Source organism: Pelodiscus sinensis, chromosome 7 (assembly GCF_052426305.1).
Source record: "Pelodiscus sinensis isolate ZL-2025 chromosome 7, ASM5242630v1, whole genome shotgun sequence".
Taxonomy (NCBI): domain Eukaryota; kingdom Metazoa; phylum Chordata; order Testudines; family Trionychidae; genus Pelodiscus; species Pelodiscus sinensis.
This window is the reverse complement of record NC_143058.1, coordinates 75,111,616-75,133,513: the sequence shown is the minus strand read 5'-3', so window position 1 is coordinate 75,133,513 and position 21,898 is coordinate 75,111,616. Positions and strand designations below refer to the sequence as shown.

At 46.6% G+C, this 21,898-nt stretch overlaps 2 protein-coding genes across 4 annotated transcripts in view; both read right to left on the bottom strand.

Moving 5' to 3' along the window:
- The window catches only part of AOX1 (aldehyde oxidase 1), an 85,255-nt gene extending 74,886 nt beyond the window's left edge, over positions 1–10,369 (bottom strand). The window contains exons 1-3 of one of the 3 annotated variants that reach the window (XM_075934287.2): positions 9,973–10,038; positions 3,918–4,020; positions 797–902 (exon numbers count right to left, since the gene is read on the bottom strand). In XM_075934287.2, the coding sequence (XP_075790402.2) occupies positions 797–902; positions 3,918–4,020; positions 9,973–10,038 (275 nt within the window). Of the gene's footprint in view, positions 1–796; positions 1,037–3,917; positions 4,021–9,972 lie in introns of all 3 variants that reach the window. The other 2 variants (XM_089779886.1, XM_089779887.1) reach the window with 2 other exon arrangements.
- Positions 10,370–16,110: 5,741 nt separating this feature from the next.
- Positions 16,111–21,898, bottom strand: part of SGO2 (shugoshin 2) — a 39,965-nt gene continuing 34,177 nt past the window's right edge. The window contains exons 8-9 of the mRNA XM_089779561.1: positions 18,813–18,960; positions 16,111–16,273 (exon numbers count right to left, since the gene is read on the bottom strand). Of these exons, the coding sequence (XP_089635687.1) occupies positions 16,168–16,273; positions 18,813–18,960 (254 nt within the window). The 3' untranslated portion in view covers positions 16,111–16,167. The remainder of the gene's footprint in view (positions 16,274–18,812; positions 18,961–21,898) is intronic.

Sequence of the window (21,898 nt, the reverse complement as noted above, 5' to 3'; positions counted from 1 at the left end):
AAAGGCCAGCAGGCCCCCTTCCCCCACTTGGTGTCCCATGTTCTGCATAGGGAAATATAGTTTCCCTATAGGAGTCACATGCCTGGTCATGCAACAGCTGTCAGTTAGGGGCCTCTGCACATGCCTCAAGCCTAACATTCTACGGGCCAAGAGTATAAATAGTCCACCCTTTCTGTCATTTAAACCTTACACCCTATTTGCAGAGCTCCAGTGCAGAGGGCAGGAGGAAAGGTCAGAGTGTTTTTCTGCAAGCAACATAGTCAAAAGGGATTTTTGCACAAAATGGCCCCATCTACACTGCGTTTTTTTCTGCAAAAACCTCTTCCGCAAAAAGGATCGGAAGAGAATATGCAAATGAGAGCGTGAGAAATGCTAATAAGTGCTTCGTTTGCATTTCTTCTTCCACAAAAACCTGACAGAGTAGATGGAGCCTCAGAGAAAAGCAGTGAAGGAGGTGTGAAATCCATCAGGTATTAGGTAACTACATACTGTGGATGCATGTCACTGAAAGTAGTTATCCTCATCACTAAGCGGTGACACAATCTGCATAGTCTTTCCATTTAAATAGACTTAGAACTAACAGGGCAGTGACCTCTTGGTTTTTCTGTAAATTGATTACTAAGAATGTTTTCGAAGCTTTTTAAAAAATACAATATCACATATAAAAAAACCATATCTACACACTTGTTTTTTAAAACAATATTTCCATATTTCCTTTGGTAAGTGAAGCCACATTTATTTTTAAAAGGTCATAAACATTCATTGTTCAGTTTTCCAGATCTTTTGTTATGGATACCTTATCTTCTTGGAAACCGGTTCATATGTGGAAATCATCACAGTGCAGGCTCCACAGCCACCTCCTCCACAACCGTACTTAGTTCCTGTGAGACGGAGTGAAAGAGCTGCCATTAAGGAAATAAGCTTATGGGTTTTAATCATTCATGTTTTGCTTCTGTTCTATTTCCAGTAGTTTTCCAGGTTGTGTAAAGCTTGAGCACAATCTTCTCCCTGAAGTCAACATATATGGAACCTGTAACTGAACAAGTGCAATAGCACATATATCAGAAGCTCAGTTTTGCATTACTTGAAATATTCAATTATAAGACCAAAACTACAAAATAAATGGAAGCTGTGAACTTTCTTTGAAAAAAAAAAGAGCACCCTGCCCTGAGACGATGATATGTAAATATCCCAGTGGGACAGCAACAACAGTTCTGTACAGCTTACGCATTCGGTTTCAAAGTGGCTGAACTGTATTTTTGGGTAAATTCAGCAACACACAGTGTAACATGGAGAAAAGATTTAGGGCCCAAGATTCATAGGTGACATAAATGTAACTTAAATGTGTAGTTAAGTGCTTTGCTGAATTGGAGCCTCAAAGTAAGTTAGGAATCTAAATACCTTTGTCTAAATACTTTTGTCAAGGGACAATGACCCACAGAAAAATCAGTCAGGGCCACACACAGGTGAAAAGCAAAACAGAAAAAACTCACCGATCTGTCTCACAACAAACAAGGGACTTCCCCTTACAGTGGAGTGAACTGGTGCTCATACTCCAGTCCCATGGTGGAGCGCAGAGGCCTGTGGCTTGTGTTTCAGCCCTACAGGGGGAGGGGTGGCAACTGAGGCTCAGATACTTGCCATGGGTCTCAAGTGTGGGAGGAAGACCCGAGCCTCGCTGCAAGCTAGATCCAGGTAAGCCAGGGGGCAAATCCGGCCCTCTGGCCATAAGTTTTCCACCCGGAACTAGTACTTAGAGCTGAGATTTTCAAAATGGTTGCCACTGAACTTAACGGAAGCTGCTATGTGCTTTTTAAAATCAGGGTGCCAAAGACTAAAATATCTAAATGAAACCTTTAGATTTATTTTGAGTCTGTTAATAAAAGAAACGACACAGTGGGAAGATACATGTATTTTGCATGGAAACCATTGTTTGTTGAAATCATTCTTGCAGGAAACCAGATGAACAAAATGGGAATCAAACAGCTACCTAGGCAAAGTGCAATTCATTAAATTCAAATAGCTAAACAGACTTTTTTTCAGCAGTAACACAACAGTACAAACAAACAGGTATTTATTTCAGAGTAGTTTTAAAATATTGCAATTCTCAGTATTAACTGTATAGTATTTGAATGTGTAGAAGCTGTAGGAACCATTTCATATTTAGCTAGAAGCCATCTTGTATAACAAAAACCATTTCAGCTTTTCTCTTTGGCACATAGACCAGAGTGAACTTTCTGTCACCCCGTGAGAAGAGGCCTACAGAATGGGCTATTGGACTGTGTTCGTTGGGCTGGTTGGGACAGGAGATGTACTCCCTCGTACCTGTCCGCCATCTTGCTGATAAGGCCTTGTTTTTCCAAGTTTAATTGAGGATTTCTGTAATTGGATGCCCTGACGTCAGACTGTTTGGCTAAGGGTATAAAGATACTAGGATTGATTGTATTAGCCAGCCTTACTGGACCCGGCTCTGCTGGGACCACGTTTGGCTCACTTGGCTTTACTGATCAATAAAGCTGTCTGTTTAGCCACGTAAACTGAGTGAGGCTTTTGCTTCGACAAATGTCATGGATCGCAAAGTGATTTTAAAGATGTGGACAAGTATTCCATTTCATATTTACAGCCAAAGCAAACTCCAAAAGCAGAGATTAGTGACAGGTATTGCTCCTCAGCGTTGCGCTGGCCCCCCAGTTCTTTCACTAGCTCTCTCTATATGCTACATCAAATTTAAACTTCTTGTCCTTTTTGTCAAGGAGCTGCATTCCAGTGCAGCCTACATCTCAGATCTAGTGTTGAACCATCTGCCTCCTTGCTTTCCCAGTGATGTCATCATCACTGTTCTGTGTCTCTCACTTCTACTCACATATTCATGTCTTCTCCCTCCTTGTTAACTATGCTCAGCCTCCTAATGTCTGTGACTGTTCCTACCCACCCAAATCCCATATTTTTCAACAATGCCACAGACACTAACCCATGTGAGATTGGTGTCTGTTCAATCTCAACATTGCAGGAAAAAAAGAGTTAAAAAAATTCAAATCAGAATCAGCACTTCTTGGTTTCCCAATGTCTCTTTTCAGTGTCATCTGGTGTCTAATATTTTAGAAGTATTAAGCACCAACCTCTTGAAGTCAGCTGGAGCTTCAGGGACCTAGCCACCTCTGGAAATAAGGCTTTTCAGGTATGTATTAGCAGGGAGCATCTTTCTATTTGTCTTGTATAGCCATGAGCAGAGGATTGGCACATAAATATTTTTGCTCCTGATTTTAGAAAAGAGTAGGGTAGAAATGTTACCAATATGCCAAAAACATAAGAAGATGTCTCTCAGCAGTTCTTCACTTGCATGTGGTATACTTCCTGGTCTGGGGAGAGCCAGCTGGTCACATGAAGAGCTGGTTCATTCCTTGTTTCCAGCTAATAAATTTAATTAAAAGAAGCTAAAACTACATGGAAGCAATTACTTTCTGTGCCACAGGGATGTTATGTGAGCATGAATGGACCTTTGGAAAGGGAGCCACACAATCCCAAGTGGGAGAGGAGATGGTTCACAAGTCACTCAGTCTATTGAAATGTGGTCCACACTATTGAACTGCTTAATTGAACTGCTCAGGTCTAAGAAGCTCTAATTATCATGCGTATGTCTACACTACCTCCCTAGTTCGAACTAGGGTGGTTAATGTAGGCATTCGAAGTTGCAAATGAAGCCCGGGATTTAAATATCCCGGGCTTCATTTGCATCTTGCCGGGCGCCGCCATTTTTAAATCCCCGTTAGTGCGGACTCCGGCAAGATGCAAATGAAGCCTGGGATATTTAAATCCCCGGCTTCATTTGCAACTTCAAATGATTACATTAACCACCCTTGTTCGAACTAGGGTGGTAGTGTAGACATACCCCCATCTTAGGAGTTTTTCTTGAATAAAATCTGCATGATAGTGCCCTAATTGCATCAACAAGGAAAGGATATGTCTCTTTCGAATGTAAGACAACAGCATTTGTTCGGGATCAGCATTCTTCTCTATTATCTGCAGAAATAAGCAAAACCAGCTGTTACAATAACACTTAAGGTTAATCCTTCAGAGCAGTAGTGGTTCCCAACCTTTTTTATACCACAGACCAGCAAACTGATTCAAAAACTATAAGTGGACTGGCATGGAAATATTTGTATATTCATTATAATAATTAATTTATTTGCCTATTTGCATATTTATTATGGTAATTTTAGTCCATGGTATATCAGGCAAATATAAAGGAGGGGGACATACTGTTTAAAAAGAATTTGAAAAACTGCTGCACACACACATTTTAAAAAACTAATAAAATAGTCGCTAATACTAGTTAAAGAGTATTCTCTAGTCCAAACCTTCTGCCTCAATTGCACCAGAATTAAAAAGGCAGGAGTTAACAGGTCTAACCATGGTCCTGGCTCCAGTGGTCCCCTCACCGTGGTCCTGGCTTCAGCTTCAGCACACCCATCTGATATATTCTGCACATTTATATTTTCCTATGCACTTAATAATGCATAATGATAATTATTGGGAGCAGCTGGAGGCCAGGGGGAGGCTCCCAGTGAGAGGGAAGGAAGGAGAATGGGGTTGCAAGGAGAGCCGCCCATAACAGGGCGCTTGGCCCTGCTGGCTGGGGCAGCTACACTCCACTCGGTGCTCTAGGTGGTCCTGCTAACCTAGCTGTGTAGTGGCTGCCAGAGCTAGAACTGGGGCTAGAGCTAGAACAGGGCACTTGGCCCTGCCGGCCGAGACAGCAGCACTCCACGCAGCACTTGGCCCTGCTGGCTGAGGCAGCCATGCTCCATGCAGTCCCGTTAGCCAAGCCGTGTAGCAGCTGCCAGAGCTAGAACTGGCAGCAGTCTCGGCTGCAGCTGCAGCACACTGGACTACCTGCCGCACCCCTCACCCTGCTGCGGCATGGGTAAGTGGGAAGGAAGGGAATTCCCTTGGGAACAGGGGATGTTACATTTAGATTCATTAACTATTTGAATAGTCGATGGGATTTCCATCAACTACTTGATCAGTCTATAAGGGCGCCTCCACCTTTGAACTGTAGCAAGAGCCAGGCTCTTGCTATGGTTCAAAAGCAGAAGTCTCGCAGGGGCTAAACCTTTGATATGTACAAGAGCCCCAGTGGGGGTCTTGTACATTTCAAAAGCAGAACTGCAACAGATGTAGTGCAAGTGGAGATTGCTTCAGTCCCTGCTCACACCATTTCCTGCTGTGACTCCACCTCCCCTGCCCCCCACAGAGATGGTGCTGGGGGAACTGGGTTTTTAGCCGACTCCCCCCAGCACCGCCTCCTGCTCCACCCCTTGCCCCCTCTCTTATAAAGAGGTAGGAATTTTTGCTTCCTTTGGAAGTTCTTTGTCTGACAGTCCTCCTGCTAAAAAGAAAGTCTCAGAACAGCTTATCTTTAATAAAAACAAATGCAAGGTGGTGGAAGGAATACCACATCAAAGGAATCCATCCTTAACACCTTTAAAGGTAAAGCGTGCCAGAAATGAGACTGTGCCTATGCACATAAGCTTCATAGGGTGTGTCTAAACTACATCCCTCTGCCAACAGAGTGATGTAGATTAGGCACATCGCCAGGGGCAGCCCGTGAGCCTAGGCAGAGTAGGCAGTCACCTAGGGCACCACCGGCCCAGGTGCCCGATGATGATGTCATGGCCATTGACGACTGTGCAGGCGGGGGCGCTGATCGTGCCTTCTGCCTGGGGTGCCAGCTGCTACAGCTGGCCTCGGGCCACTCCTGCACATCACTATTGCTAATGAAGCGGGGATTTAAATATCCTGCGCTTCATTCGAATAGAAATGACCATCGCTTTTTGCCGCTGCAGCACTTTGCCAGCAAAAAGCGGCAGTCTAGACGAGGATTGGTGGACAAGGAAAGCCTTTTCCGACCTATCCCTTATGCCTTGTGCAAGGAGGTTTACAGAATTGGTCGGAAAAGGCTTTCCTTGTCGACTGATTCTCGTCTAGACTGCCGCTTTTTGCCGGCAAAGTGCTGCGTTGGCAAAAAGCAGCGGACATTTCTATTCAAATGAAGCATGGGATATTTAAATCCTCGCTTCATTTGCAATAGCGATGTGCCTAATCTACATCCCTCTGTCGGCGGATGGGTGTAGTTTAGACACACCCATACATATAAAGATATACAGAACCCTAGCATTGTGAACAGTCTGATGGCCTGTAGCAGTGAAGAGGACCGGAGACTATTCCACAGTGCAGATGACTATAGATGTAACAGATGCCAGCTATTTAAAATACAAACACAGGAAGAGTTTACTACATCCCCAGCTCAGAAATTTAAAAAGGAAATCAATATTCTTGGTAGATTATAGAGTCTTGTTATTATTTTAACATAATATGATGAACACTGAAGCGTACATTAACCGGTGCCAGGAATCCCATTCCTCCTAGTTTTTCCTACGTATCTATACTGTACTCATCCTACAGAGTATCCCAATGCTTTATGCAAAATTATAATCCCTGCCATCCTTTCAAATGGGGTGACTGTTATAATAATCATGAACAATATTTTCAGCTATGCATGCCAAGAAAACATTACATAGTGGTAATCAGATTTTATGCAGGTCAGGAGGACTTTCCTCTCTTCAATCAGCACAGCATAAAACTGACTCAATGCAGTTTCCATTCTGTAATAGTCTCTGACAAAAGAAGAATACTAAACTACAAGGAGTGAGAGCATAATCCAGAAACTCCTACATAACCATCTGATTAGAGGAATCTTTATTCTATTATCTTGAATCAGTTAAATCTTAAAATAGTGTTTAACCAATAGCTAATTTAAATAATTATATTCCCATTACCTCAACATTCTATTAGGCCAGTAGCTTCCATTTCATTAATTATATTTTAGCATGGCTATTGGTGACATTTGCCTTCCTACACAGAGCACCATGTTTCAAGAAAATGTACATTTTAAGCAAAATGCGTACAATTTTCAATGAAAGTTTTTGCATGCATGAAATTCTGGGGGAAATTTTCAAAAGATGAAATAACAGTTCAGCAACCAACTGCCACTGATGTTCCTAACTACCCTTGGTGCTTCTGAAAATCTTCCATCCTCTGGCATCATTATTCATGATCTACAGGTCTGCCATGATCCCCCCCAAATAACTCAGCATTAACACTGGATGACAAGAGCTCTAGAGGCATTATGGGATGTTCGTTTGGCCATGAAATGTGTTTGCTCTCCCACTGATTTTTGAAAATCTTTTGTTGACAAGGCCATTCAAAAAGCTCAGTGAGAAGAAAGCTCACTGACAGCTACTTTTCTAATCTTCACATCACTTAGGTGTATGATGTCAGAAGGAGTGGAACACATTTCAGCTTTCATGATACTCTAGATTTTAGACAAAAAAAATGCACCTTGCACTGATATGCATAGAAAGTGCTATGACAGAAAACGTATGTGGATTAAAAATTTCATTTTAAGAGACACACTGCTTTAAAAAGACACAATGCATTTGTGAGTAATATTTAACTTCCTGATCCTGTTATGAAACTGAAACTAACTCTAAACTTCCACTCTTAACTTCCTGTTCTACTTAAACTCATTGCAAACAAAAAACATACACAAAACACTATAGGGTGCGTCTAGACTGGCAAGATTTTGCACAAAAGCAACCGCTTTTGTGCAAAAACTTGCCAGCTGTCTACACTGGCCGCTTGAATTTGTGCAAGAGCACTGACGTTCTAATGTAAGAATTCAGTGCTTCTTGCACAAATACTTTGATCCTCCCACTCAGGAATAAGCCCTCTTGCACAAGAATACTTGCACAAGAGGGCCAGTGTAGACAGGCACCTTAATTTTTTGCGCAAGAAAGCCCGATGGCTAAAATGGCCATCGGAGCTTTCTTGCACAAAAGCGTGTCTATAGTGGGCATGGATGCTTTTGCGCAAAAACACTTTTTGCGCAAAAGCATCCGTGCCAATCTAGACACTCTTTTGAGGAAATACTTTTAACAGAAAAGCTTTTCCGTTAAAAGTATTTCCACAAAATCATGCCAGTCTAGACACAGCCTATGGCTATGTCTACACTGGCGGGTTCTTGCACAAGAACATTTTGTGCAAGGGTTCTTGTTCAAGAACACTTGCGCAGGAACACAACCACATTGCCATGTGCGAGATGTGCTTTTGCACAAGAGCATCCATGGCAGTGTAGACGCTCTCTTGTGCAAGAAAGCTCTGATGGCCATTTTAGTCATAGGGCTTTCTTGCGTAAGAAACCCCTGCTGCGCGTCCACACTGAGAACTTACATCTGTTAGAAAAGAGCGTAGCTCTTGCACACGAAGCCCTCTCTTACCATGCTGTAATGTAAATCTTCTTGGCAGTGTGGACGCTCTGCAGAAGAACAGACATTCTTGCGCAATAACCCGCCAATGTAGACATAGCCTCAGGGTATGTCTACACTACAGCATTATTTCAAAATGTCTTATTTCAAAATAGTTAATTTGAAATAAGTTATTTCAAAATAATGTGTCTACACACATAATGCATTTCAAAATACCATTTTCCTATTTCAAAATAGCATGTCCACACTGAGGGGACACTGAATCGCTGTTAAGACCGGCCAGAACCAGGTGGGTCAGGGCATCAGGTCAGGAGTTACTTTGTCTCTGCGTGCTCTGGTTGCCCTCGCTTGGCACACCGCAGCACTCTGCACCATGGAGCCAGAGCTGCCCCTGGGCACTCTGGTTGCTTCTCTTGGATGCGTTGCTGTGAGCCTGGCTGCACTTTCTGCAGGGTCCTATCCGGGAGGTCCATCAGGAGGCAGTCAGTATCCAGGAGGCTCTGTGGGAGAGCGTCCACCCTAAGAGCCTCCCTGGTGTGCCTCACTGGGGGCTTGTACCTCATTCCTCCCTCGGGTCCTTCCACTTATCCCTCCCTAACCCCCCTTCCTGATGTCAAGTAAAATATATATATATTTTCATGAACACAAACTCTCTTTATTTAACAAAACTGGGGGAGGGGAGGATGAAACTGGTGAGACTGAAGAAAGGAGGCGGGAGAGGGAAGAAGAGAGGAGGGGGAAACCTGGGAGGAGGGAGCTGGAAGGGGGAAGCAAGGAGAAGAAGGGGGAGAGGAAGCTCTAGGTTGGGGGGGGGGGTTTCACCAGACCAACTTAATTTTCATGCAAACCTTCTCCCGGGTTTTCATGTGGGCTTTGGTGGCCAGGCTGGCAGCTCTCCTGCCATAGATGGTCGTGTTCCTCCATCTAGTATGGAGATCATGGATGTTGGGGGCATCCCCCCCAAACCTGAATAAGGTCCATGATCTCTGCCCTGGACCAGGAAGGCGCCCACCTTCTCTGGGCCCTTGCAGGCTGCTAGGAGCTGGCAGACTGCTCGTGGGGAGCAGTGGAGGACTGGCTGCCAGTGGCTTGCTGGCTCATGTTTTGGGGCCACTGGGTCAGGGGCAGTGACTGCCGGCTCTGGGCTGGCAGGCTTGGAGCTGGCACAGGCACTGTGGCCAGACTCAATCCCTTTAAGGGCTCCGGAGAGGGGGGGAAGGGAGAGGAGTGTTCTTGGTTTAGGCTGGAGTGGGCACTAGGGCACCCTGGGAAGGCTTGAGGCCCCCTATTTTGAAATAAGTGTCTACACAGCAGTTACTTGGAAATAGCTATTTGAAATTTGGCGTTACTCCTCCTGGAATGAGGTTTACCAGATTCGAAATAAGTGCTCTGCTATTTTGAATTAATTTCAAATCAGCGGTTTGGCTGTGTAGAGACTAGTAACACAAATAACTGCTGCATAGACATAACCTATGTAGTGTGCAAGTGCTAGCTAAAGACAATTTTAGAACACAGGAACCCTGGAGGACAAGGGGAAGTGGAGAGGTGGAGAACTGTCTCCTGTTGCAAACACAGCAGAACCGGCCAAAACTAAGGACACGCCAATGCCGCCCGCCCGAAGTCCTGCTGCTGCCCCATCACCTACCTTCCTCCCATTGACGTAGAAGATCAGCTCCGTGGGTCCCGCTTGGCCCGCAGTGCAAAGAGACATTGTGCCAGGCAAACGCGTCTCCCCAGCGCAGCGGTGCAGCGCAAGCCCCCGAAGTAGAGGGCAAGTCCGCGGGATGGGCGGTGCGAGGCTGGCGGCCAAGAGAGCAACACGAGAAGGCTGTGGGAGTAGATAGGCTCGTAGCCGAACTGGCTTTCGCTGGTCGCGAAATCTCCAATCGAAACCTCCCGCCTCCCCCGCTCCAAATCGCAGCCTGGCTCGCCGCCAGGAAAGTCAACGCAGCGGCGCCCTGCGCTGTGCAGGAAGCCGGGCAGCGATTGCGAAGGAGACGCTGGTGCGGCGCACTGGGAGCCGGTCCCCGTGTCTCCAGCATGCCCGTCCCACGGCGCGCTCCACAGCCCGGCAGGAAGACTTTTCTGATCTCGATCGTATCCTCTTCCCCGGCTGCGCGGCTCCCCACTCTGCTCCCGAGGGGGCGCTGCTGGCCCACGGCTACTTGAAAGCTGGCAGCGGCAGGGAGCAGGCGGCCGGGAAGCTTCGCAGCCTCGCTCGGCCCTGGGCACCTCGGGTCGCAGCCTGGAGCCGCTTGAGACGAACAGAGGGGGGCGAGGCTGGCTGGGCTTCTGTCCCTGGCAGGACTCCCAGCACTGGCCCCCTTGCCACCAGCTCCCTGGTCCAGGAACATCCCTGATCCTGCTGTACCACGGATGGACCAGAAAGTCCCAGGTTAGAGAAACAAAATACAGGACTACTCAGTACTTTAAAGATTAACAAGATGGTTTATTAGGTGATGAGCTTTCGTGGGCCAGACCCACTTCCTCGGATCAAATAGTGGAAGAAAATTGTCACAACCATATACACCAAAGGATACAATTAAAAAATATGAAAAGGACAAATCAAATTTCAGAACAGAAGAGGGATGGAGGGAAGGTAAATGTCTGTGAGCTAATGATATTAGAGGTGATAATTGGGGAAGCTATCTTTGTAATGGGTAAGATAATTAGATTCTTTATTCAGACTCAGGTGTAAAGTGTCCAATTTAAGCATGAATAACAGTTCAGAGGATTAGAGAGGTTCAACTTGTATAGGATTCATAGTTTGGGTTAATGACTCTCAGCATCCCCATTATACAGATTGTACCAACACCCCTGCTTGAGCCTGGACAAAAGGCAATAGTCACCTGTCAGCATACATTTCCCAGTTAGAACAAAAAGCACCTTGAAGAAGCCGAACTGTGGACACAGTAAGAAAGGACATGTTAAAAAATGGTAGCCATCAATATAAGAAAAAATATACCGGATACTTGTATATTGTATATACATAACTGGCCAATTAAATATATTGCTAATTAGTACTGGTTAAATAGTGGTTTGAGGTGATAAAAACCTAAAAGTAGGACTTTGGCACTATCTTTGGTAGATAAACCCAGATTTTAGATAATAAGAGGAGATCTGGAAAAATATGCTAGATAGTGGCAGGTTTGAAAGCACTCAGGATGCATCTACACTGCACCCATAGCTCAAAATAAGATATGAAATTTGAGCGATATGAATTGCATAGCTTATTTCAAGTGTATTTCAAAATAGCTTATTTTGAAATTTGGCACTTTCTACACAGCGCCAAATTTCAAAATAGAGCACTATTCCAAAACACTCCTTAATCCTTGTGGGAATTAAGCACAGCAGCTCACTCAATCTTGGGAGAAAAAGGGCAATTTACTGTTGTTACAACTGTCATGTTGTTACAACTGTGCAGTTTTGCTGTGGTTTTTGTTAGCTTTGTGCTAGCATTGTATAAATAAAAATATTATTTATTTTACTATGATCCATCCCAGATCTATAAATCTTGGATGATATTCTGCTCCTGTTAAAATCTGAAATTACTCCACAGAAGTCATTTGGAGTTACTTCAGGTTTACATGACAGTAGTAACAACAGTAATTTGCTCTTTTTCTCCCAAGGTTGAACTAGCTACTCATGAGAGGGGCTTATAACTGGGAGGGAGACAGGGGCTTATAACCAGGAAGGGGATGAGGACACAGGGCTGGGAGGGGAGAGGGGGTTAAGGATTGGGAGAAGGTGTGGGGGGCAGCTCGATGTGCCACTTCGGGTGTGGGGACCTCATCAGAGTTGGGGTTGGGTGGGTCTGGGTAGCACAGGGAGGTGGACAGCAAGGCGGACTGGACCAAGGTCAGGGTTGGTAGGGACAGGAGGAGGGGGCATAGGCATCACTTGGGGAGGGGGCTTGGGCATTACATGCGGAGGGAGCAGAGGCATAGCGGGGGGGCAGGCGGAGGGGGAATGGGCATAGCAGGGGGAGCAAGAGGAGCAGGAAGCCAAGAGCAGCGGCATCAGGAGGGTGTGCCATCATGTGTGACATGACGACACACATGGTATCACACCTCTGCATCCGGTGGCTGCCCATCAATACAGGCGAACTAGGCGGTTGCCTAGGGAGCCAAGATAAACAGCCGTTGAGAGCTTTGGAGGCGGGTGCGCCAATTGCGTGCCAATCACGTGTTTTGCCTAGGGTGCCAGTTGCCAGCAGCTCGTCTAGGGCCACTCCTGTCTGCATCAACTGGTCCCATACGCAGTTCCGCTACTGCAAGTCCTCGCAGACCTTGTGCACCAGGGTCTGGTGAATGTCGTGCAGGACACTGATGTGCTGGCACATGAGGTCTTCTTGGATCCTGGCGCACCTTCGGGTCCCCTGGGCTCTGGCGGGTGGCTGCGGTGGTGTGGCTCGGCCCTCAGGCCCGGCTGGTCTGGCTGTGGAGAACACACAGAAGGAGAGGCGGTCAGTCATCCATGCACACATTGTTCCTGAGGCTGTGGTCTCCTCTGTGAGCAGCGACCAACAGTCCGTGGCCCACAGGAGAGGGATGTCCCGGGAGCAACGCCATGTGTTGCCTTCACAACAGGCCCAGACTCACAGGGGTCCCGACATGCTCAGATGATCGTGCTGCCTGTTTCCCACCCCACCCCCCGAACCCATGGACAAGCAGGCAAGGGAAGTGTCTAGCCACAGTGGGATCCCCTCATGGGCGGCAGCGGAACCTGTGCCTCCCTGGGGTCTGCACACACAGGTGTGGCTCGCAGCACTGCCTACGTGAGCGGCTGCTACCTCGCATGTGCAGGCGTGCCCGCGTGCTGTCTGTGGCACTCCTCGGGCTGTGTGGGGTCTTGCTTGCGCCCCTGTGACTAGCCTTCTTCAACCCGGGCCGCCCCCACTCCAGGGCAGGAGGTGTGTGGCCTCCCCTGAGCCTGGCAACAGGATTCCACCCATGCTCAGGGGCTGCCTGCTGCATGCACGTGCCGCACACTGATGCTGTACGTGGTTGCATGTGGACATGCCATAGCACAATGTTCAGCCCGAGCAACACTCACCTCCGCCCCCACCCCCGCCCTTGCCCCCTGTGCGCCTGCCCGCCCCAGCCTGTGTGTGTGACAAAGTGAGACCACTCACCTGAAGATCCCTCCCAGGCCTACGAGGAGGCCTGGAAGACGTTCTGGGTCACTGGCACCGCCTCAAGGGACAGGGTGATGGTGCCCATCTCCTCCTTCTCTGTCTCTGGCTGGTCCTAACCCTCCTGCTCCTCCTCTGCGGAGACCTCCAGCCAGGCAATGATGGGGGTCTCCAGGCCAGAGTCCACCAGGACAGGTGAGGAAGACATTTCCCCACTCCCCAGGATCTAGTGCAGCTCCTTGTAATAGGGGCAGATGCGGGGTCCTGCCCATGAGCGCGAGCTGCGTTCTGTGGCCCAGATATATCCCTGGCGGAGCTCCTTGACTTTACTCTGGACCTGTTCCAAGGTTCAGGGTGGGTGTCCGCGTGCCGCCAGGGAGTTGACCATCCAGCTTTTTTCCGGCTCGGGGCTTTGCCGTGTACAGCTTCATGAGCCAGGGCTGTAGGGGGTAGGCCGCATCCCCCACCAGGCAGACGGGCATGTCCACGTCCCCGACCCTGACGTGGTGGTCGGGGAAGAAGGTCCCGGCCTGCAGCCTCTGGCACACGGAGGAGTTCCGGTACACCCGTGCGTCATGTGCCTTGCCAGACCAGCCCACATTAATGTCCGTGAACTGGCCCCGGTGGTCACACACGGCCTGCAGGAGCATGAAGAAGTACCCCTTGCGGTTGATGTACTGGGAGGCCTGGTGTTCCGGGGCACGGATGGGGACGTGTGTCCCGTCGATGGCCCCCCCACAGTTGGGGAAACCGAGGGCGCCGAACCCCCGGATGACAGCGTCCGGGTCAGCGAGGCGGACCACTCTGTGGAGCAGCACCCGGTTGATGGCCTTGACCACCTTCAGAGGGACACAGCAAACTGCGAATCACTGGGGCGCCTGGGTGGCTGGGACTGTTCATGCCCTGGCACTGCCCCGCGCCCCACTCCCGGAAGCAACCCCCCGGGCGACGTGTAGTACGACTGGGACAGACCGACCCCTCCGGTGTGGGACACTTTCGCCTCCTTCCCCCCGCCCCCATTTTCCCTGGGGCGGCCCATCCCCTCCTTGCAGCCACCCTCCCCCCCGGCCCAGTAGCCGGTGAGTGCCGTACCTGCATGAGCACTGCTCCGACGGTGGATCTCCCCATGCCGAGCTGGTTCCTGACGGATCGGTAGCTGTCCGGCGTGGAGAGCTTCCAGAGGGCGATGGCCACACGCTTCTGGAGGGGGATGGCGGGCCTCATGCAAGTGTCCTGTCGCTGCAGAGCAGGGGCGAGCCACTCACAGAGCTCCAGGAAGGTGTCCCTCTTCATCCTGAAGTTCTGGGTCCACTGTCTGTCTCCCCAGCGCTCCAGGACGATGCAGTCCCACCAGTCGCTGCTGGTGTCCAGACGCCAGATGCGGCAGGGCACGCTGGCATCTGGGCGCTGCTGCGGATCGTCCACGGCCCCCAGGGAGGCCAGGCGGAGAGGCAGGGGGCTGACGTGCACCAGGTGGTGCCAGGCAGCCTCCAGCCATTGCTGGCAGGCTTGCAGCAGCAAGTCCAAAAACTGCACCAGAAAGCTCAGGGCGAGCTCTGGCTCCATGTTGCCAACTGCGGCGGCATCCCCAAAGGGAAGCACCGACACAGACAGGCGCAGAGAAAAATGCTTTGCTGTCTCTTGGCGAGTTAGGCAAGCAAGCGGAAAAGCTGAGAACTGGCTGTCCAGGGGGGTCCCTTTAAGCACGAGCCTCAGATAGCCTCAGACAGCAGCCACACAAAGCAACTACTGACCTGATGCCCTGCCGGAACCGGTTTCAGCTGCCCTTAAGTGTGCCCCAGCATCCAATCAGTGTGAACGCAACTAGTTTTTAAGTCTAGATGCGCTAATTCGAATGAGCTTAGTTTGAATTAACTAATTCGAACTAAGTTAGTTCGAATTAGTGCTGTAGTGTAGACATACCGTATGAGACCAGTAAACTAGATTAAACCATTTACAACTATATACAACAGAATGAGAAAAGAACTAGTTCTGCTTGTGAAGCAAGAGACAAGCAGGGGAAGCTCCAGCTATAGTCACTGGTGGTAAGAAGAAACTGAAGAGGAGGAAGGTTGGCGTTGCCCTATATTGGCAGCCATTTTGGCCCCTCTCCAGGGGATACTGAGGGCAACCCTACGGCTAGCTCCTGGGGGAGGAGGGAATTTCTGGCTATTGTGCATGTGCGTGCATGCACACCTGATTGGAATGCACTTGAACACTTTTGAAGAACTTCAGCATATTTTTTTTGGTCTATGTTATATAAATGTATTATAATTTTGTATTTTAAAAAGAAAAAGAATGCATGGGACTATTGTTAACGAATTGAATAGTTATCAGAGTTTTCCCAGTCAGAATGAGAAAAAAATTGTTCAGTATAGAAAACACCACAATGGATTTCCTGCAAAAACCCAGTGGATCGTTTTTATTCTTAGTAAAATTTACAACTTTTAAAAAATCTTGGAAAAAGTTAAAGTTACTGACAAAACTTTAATAACACCAATGTGAGCTCTCTATTCCTATTAGCCTTACAGGGAAGTACTCTACCGTGTAAGACCAGGACTGCAGTCACAAAAAACCTCTACTTTGGAAACTAAGAAGAACAAGCTTCATTAAATAAAAGAACAGTAAGGAAGATTTATCCAATTTTTAAAACACCGGTATTATAATATATTTTAAAATGTAGAATATTCTTCTAGTTTGTCTTCTTCATATTAATCTTGATTTACTTTTGAAGCTTCTTTTATTTTTAACTTTGAAGACTGGGGAATTCAAAAATTCCATATTTGTAAACTGATCACCACGTCTCAATTTACTGTAGAAAAGAAAGGATTAAAATATTAATGCCATTTAAATAAAGAGAAATTATATTATCTCTCTTAGGTTTTATGGAAAACAAACATTTCTGAAATTCCATTGTACAAACAAGTTATTTTCCAAATTAATAACCCTCAAAACTTTATTAGTTGTGTAGCTATATGGTATGTGTTACATTGTAGCTGATCAATTTCCAAGTATTTAAATATAGAAATAATAATTTTCTTTTTTGCTTTCCAGACTGTAGAAGAAATAGCTTGATTAATTTAGGAGGTTCTTTTTATTTACTTATATTCATGTCTGAGGGAGCGTGTGAAAAAAGTGCTTTGCATTAAGTTATGAAAAAGGTAACATGTATTGTCTTTCTTTCAACTTATCTGTAGCCCTTCTATCTCACTGTCTAGTTCAGAGGTGGGGAATCTTTTTACTATCAGCCACTGACCCACAACAAAAATCAGTCCTGGGTCACAAACAGCCCTATGGAAGTGTGGAGGCTCAGGGCTCAGCATATGGTGCTGAGAGCTTGGTGTCTCAGCTTTACTGACAAGGCCCTTATCAAGCTGTTCCCTATTCTGCCCCAGGTTCTCCACCGGGAGCAAGGGAAGCCAACCCACCTGGAGCTTTTTCTTCCTTGTTTCCTACCAGGAGCTAGAGGAAGCCAACCAGAGCTTCTGTTCCCCATTCCCTATTAAGTCTTTGTGACCCACCCCTATGCCTTATGAAAATTGGCTTATGAATATAAATATGCATAACGCAGTGATGCTTTGGACAAAATACAAGTGACCTGTCAATATTAATGTTACAGTCCAATGATCTCTATATCCTATTATGGCAAATGTATCATTCTTGTATGTGAAGTGTGAGCCTGTGTATAGTTTTAAATATGCTAATGTGAGCCATTACCAGTGCCCCCAAAGCCCAGTAACTTGGTGATCAACTGGACAACCTGTAAACAGCCTTGTTTGTCCTGAAAATCTAAGCAGTGGTTGGTCCTAGGAACACATATGACCTTACCACTGGGTAGTGGGATTCTATTTTGATGCTGGTATTTTTCCATGGAAAAGGAGTAAGTAAAACAAAAGCTTCCTGCCCTGGTGAGAGTCTATTTAAGCAATCAACTGGCCTGGGAACATGGCCTGGGGCACTCTAAAAGGATACAAAGAGGGTTGGAGATCTAAGTCAGAGAAAGAGAGTTTGTCTTTGACTTGAAAATTATGTCTGAAATAAGAACAGCTCTTTGGGGTAAGAATCTTCATGCAATAAGTTTCTTACTATCAGGCCCAGAATAAATAATTGTTACCTGGGAGAACAACTATTGTGCACATCTCTCTTTCATTGATAAAAAGGGCAAACATCCTCATAAGCTTTCCTTGTGTAAATCTTTTATACAAAAATCTATTTGTTTGGGATTTTGACCCCTTTTGGAAGTTAGTTTCCTGGGTGCTGTGCCCGAGAACTGCATCCTCCCAAGCTGAAGTGGTCCAGTGTCTGCACTGCTGTGCAGGGGAGCAGTTACTTCAACTCTGTGCCTTGTCTGGAGAAGAACAGAGGATCTGGCCCAGCAGGACAGGGTGCCGAGAAGCCCCAGAGAGCAAGAAGGCAGATGTCAGTGGCATGATCAGTACAACAGGGAACAATTTGGGGGCTTCTTCCAGACCCCAATGCTCCAAATGGGGTCCTCCTCCCACAGCATCCCCCACCACCTCTCGCCTCCGACGGCCATCAGGTGCTTCCGGGCTGATGCCAGCCACTCCCCCTGTGTCTGCACTTCTCCCCCATCCCAAGCATGCTGGCTTGGCTTTTAGTCTGGTCGCCTGGCCACCCGAACATGCACGGCAATGCCTGGGAGCGCTGGCCTACTCGCTCCAGAGTGCGGTGTTTCCTTCTGTGACATGGTGGGGCGAGGCAGGCCCATCACAATACCTTTCATGTTAGATGGAGTTACAGGTGTAGTGGGGCACTTACATAAGTGGGAGGAAGGCTGTTGTATAGACAATGACATAATTGGATCGATATAAATTCAGGACATGAATATTCTGAAAAAAAAACTAAATTGAAAAGGAATAAAATATGAAAGGAAAAACCTCTTTGCAATTCTTGTTCACCAAGAAGTCATGTCAGCATACAATCTGTTCTCAATATACATTAAAATGTTAGCCTTCTTAATTAATACTAAACATCTAAACGTTAGGTATTCACAACTATGTGTACACAACCCATTACTAATTGTTGGAAACATAAGGCCCAATTCTCCATTGCATTACTCCAGCTTTATGTTGGCAAAACTGCATTGACTTCAGTAAACTATTTCATCATAAAAGTGAAGTAACACAGGAATGAATCAGGATAATTAATTCTTCATAACTTTGGTTATGTTTATACTCCCATCTAGTTATTCAGCATCATGTCACAGACCACTTTAGGTGTGATACGCATGTCAAAAAATAAACCAGAGAAATATCTGATAGCAATACCTCACTAACACTGATGAAATAACAATTTGCTGAAAGAAAAACAAGTAATTTACTTATACTGACCTGTTTATTTTGGGTTCTTTGTAGCAAACAGTGGCTTGTCTCCGTCTAGCTCGTATTGTTGAATTTTCTTCTAAAATATTCTGTAGTTTAGGCAAGGAAGTATGGGAATATAAACTGGTATTTGTCTGATCTTGCAGAGCCTTTCTACCTGTGAATTCAGTTACAATTCCATCTTTCATTTCAAATAATCTCTGAATCATAGAATCATAGAGCTGGAAGAGACCTCAGAAGGTCATCAAGTCCAGCCTCCTGCCCAAGGCAGGACCAATCCCAACTAAATCAACCCAGTCAGGGCTTTGTCAAGCCGAGACTTAAAAATCTCTAGGGATGGAGATTCCACCACCTCCCTAGGGAACCCATTCCAGTGCTTCACCACCCTCCTAGTGAAATAGTTTTTCCTAATATTCAACTTAGACCTCTCCCACTGTAACTTGAGACCTTTGCTCCTTGTTCTGCGATCCGTCACTACTGTGAACAGCCTTTCTCTGTCCTCTTTGGAACCACCCTTCAGGAAGTTGAAGGCTGCTATCAAATCCCCCCTCACTCTTCTCTTCGGCAGACTAAACAAACCCAAATCCTTCAGTCTCTCCTCGTAAGTCATGCACTCCAGCCCCCTAATCATTTTTGTTGCCCTCCACTGGACCCTCTTCAATGAGTCCACATCCTTTCTATAGTATGGAGCCCAGAAAATCACTGATTAAACCTGTTAAAAACATGTGAAAGCTATTGATAATTAACTGAAGTTCTCTGGATACACTACCTATTTTGGAGTCACATAGACCCAATTTTCAGTAAGACCAAGTTCCACTCAGCACAGGACTGATGGATAGGGATAAAATAATTACTTGCCTTTTGTAACTGCTGTTCTTTAAGATGTGTTGCTCGGATCTATTCCAGTAGATGCATGTATGTGCACTGTGTGCATGATCATTGGAAGTTTTTTCCCTCAGCAATGATTCCCAACCTATGGTCCACAGACCCCTGGGAGTATGCGAGCACATTGCAGGGGGTCCGCAGAAAGTTTTTAAAAGTAAGTATTGAGCCTACCCCCTTACTTTTCTTTTCCTTTTCTTCTCCCCTCCTCTCCTGGAGTGTGTGTGTGGGGGGGGGGGGGGGAGTTGGTGGGATTTGGAATGGACATAAACAACATATCTTGAAGAGGAGGAGGTTACTCACCTTGGCTGTAACTGATGTTCTTTGAGATGAGCATCCATGGGTGTGCTCCACAGCATGTGTCAGTGCATCCCAGTGCCACAGAGTGGATTCTTTTTAACAGTGCATTGGGGGCCACACATGCATGGTGTGCAAGGTGTGAAGTGCCATCTGGCACTACTGTGCAGGCATGGCCACCTCCCCTCAATTCCTTCTCTATCTGGCTGGTGAAAAAGATTTTTTTGGGGGTGGGTCCAAAGTAGGGGGGAAGAAGGGAGGGTACTTTCATCTCGAAGAACGTCAGATACAGTCAAGGTGAGTAACCTCCTCTTCTTTGAGAGACATCCTTGGAGGTGCTCCACAGCAAGTGATTGCAAAGCAATTTGTCTTATGGAAGTAAGGACTTTGGATCAAGCAGGTATGGCCTTTGCTACACTTGTGAAGTGAAGAGGGCTGGCAGAAAGTGCATAGTGCTTAGCAAAAATTTGTTCTTATGCCCATGCAGCACCAGCACATGGGAACCTTCCTCAGATAAGCGACGAAAGTGGCAATCACTCTTGTGGAGTGTGCACGGAGTGAGGTAGATAGTGGTAAACTATTCAAATTGTCGCACATTGTGATGCAGCCAGAGATCCAAAGGGATAATCTTTGAGATGATATCTAATGTCTCTTGTTGTGCTCCGCAATGGAGATGAAAAGTCTTGGGGATGATCTAAACGGTCTTGTTCTGTGAAGGTAGAAGGAGAGCATCTTGCGGATGTCAAACGTGTATATCTGTACCTCAAAGAAGTTGACATGATGCTTGGGGAAAAAATATAGGTAAGCGTATTGTTGATTAAGATGGAAGGTGGAACATACTTTGGGTAAAAACTTCAGATGTGTCCATAGAGACACTTTGTTCTTAAAAAAGATGGTGAAGTGTGGGTCTGCCATTAGGGCAGCCATCTCTCCCACCTGAGATGTTGACATTATTGCAACTAAGAATGCCATTTTGAGTGTTAAGGGACAAAGGAAGCATGTGGCCATAGGTTTGAATAGAAGTTTTGTGATCGTGTTTTAGTACCAGGTGTAGGGCCCAAAGTGTCTGTGGGCCAGCAATGTCAGGATATAATGCTTGTAAGCCTTTGAGGAAGCATTTGGTTGTGGGATGTGCAAAGATTGTGGTGTTGTCAACTGTTATGTGGAATGCTGTTATTGTTGCAAGGTGTACTCTAATTGAGCTCATGGAAAGGTGGGATTGCTTAAGGTGAAGTTAAGTATTCAAGAACTGCAGATAGAGGGGCTTTCTCCGGTGATATGTTACGAGAAGCAGCCCAATATACAAAACGAGACCATTTGTCACTGTATGTCTTCCTCACTGCAGGAGCACTGCTGTGGAGGAGCATCTCCCATACCTGGTCTGAACAATGTAATTCTATGCCCATGAACCATCAAGGTACCACACCTTGAGGTGAAGTGTGAGAAATTGTGAATGGGGAGCTTCGTTTCTCAGTTGGAATAATATGCTCGGGTTGCATGTGAGTGTGATCAGGCAATATAGGGTCAATCTGTTCAGGAGCAGAAACCACAGTTGCCAAGGACAACAAGGTGCTATTAGAATAACCCTCACTTTGTCCCTTCATATTTTGATGAGTAACATGTTGAGGAGGAAAAGGGGGGGTGGAATGCATAGAGTAGGTGATGGTCCCACTTGAGGATAAGAGTGTCTCCAAGTGAGTCCTTTCCAATGCCCACCCTGGAGCAATAACGTGGGAACTTTTTGTTTGTTCTGGTGGCAAATAGGTCTATGTGAGGGTATCCCCATTGTGCAAATATCTCTGCTAGAACTAAAGGGTCGATCTGCCACTTGTGATCTTGTGGCAGGGCTCTGCTTAAGGTGTCAGTTATGGTTAGGGTGCCAGGGAGAAGGCATGCGCTTATGGAGATGCCATGAG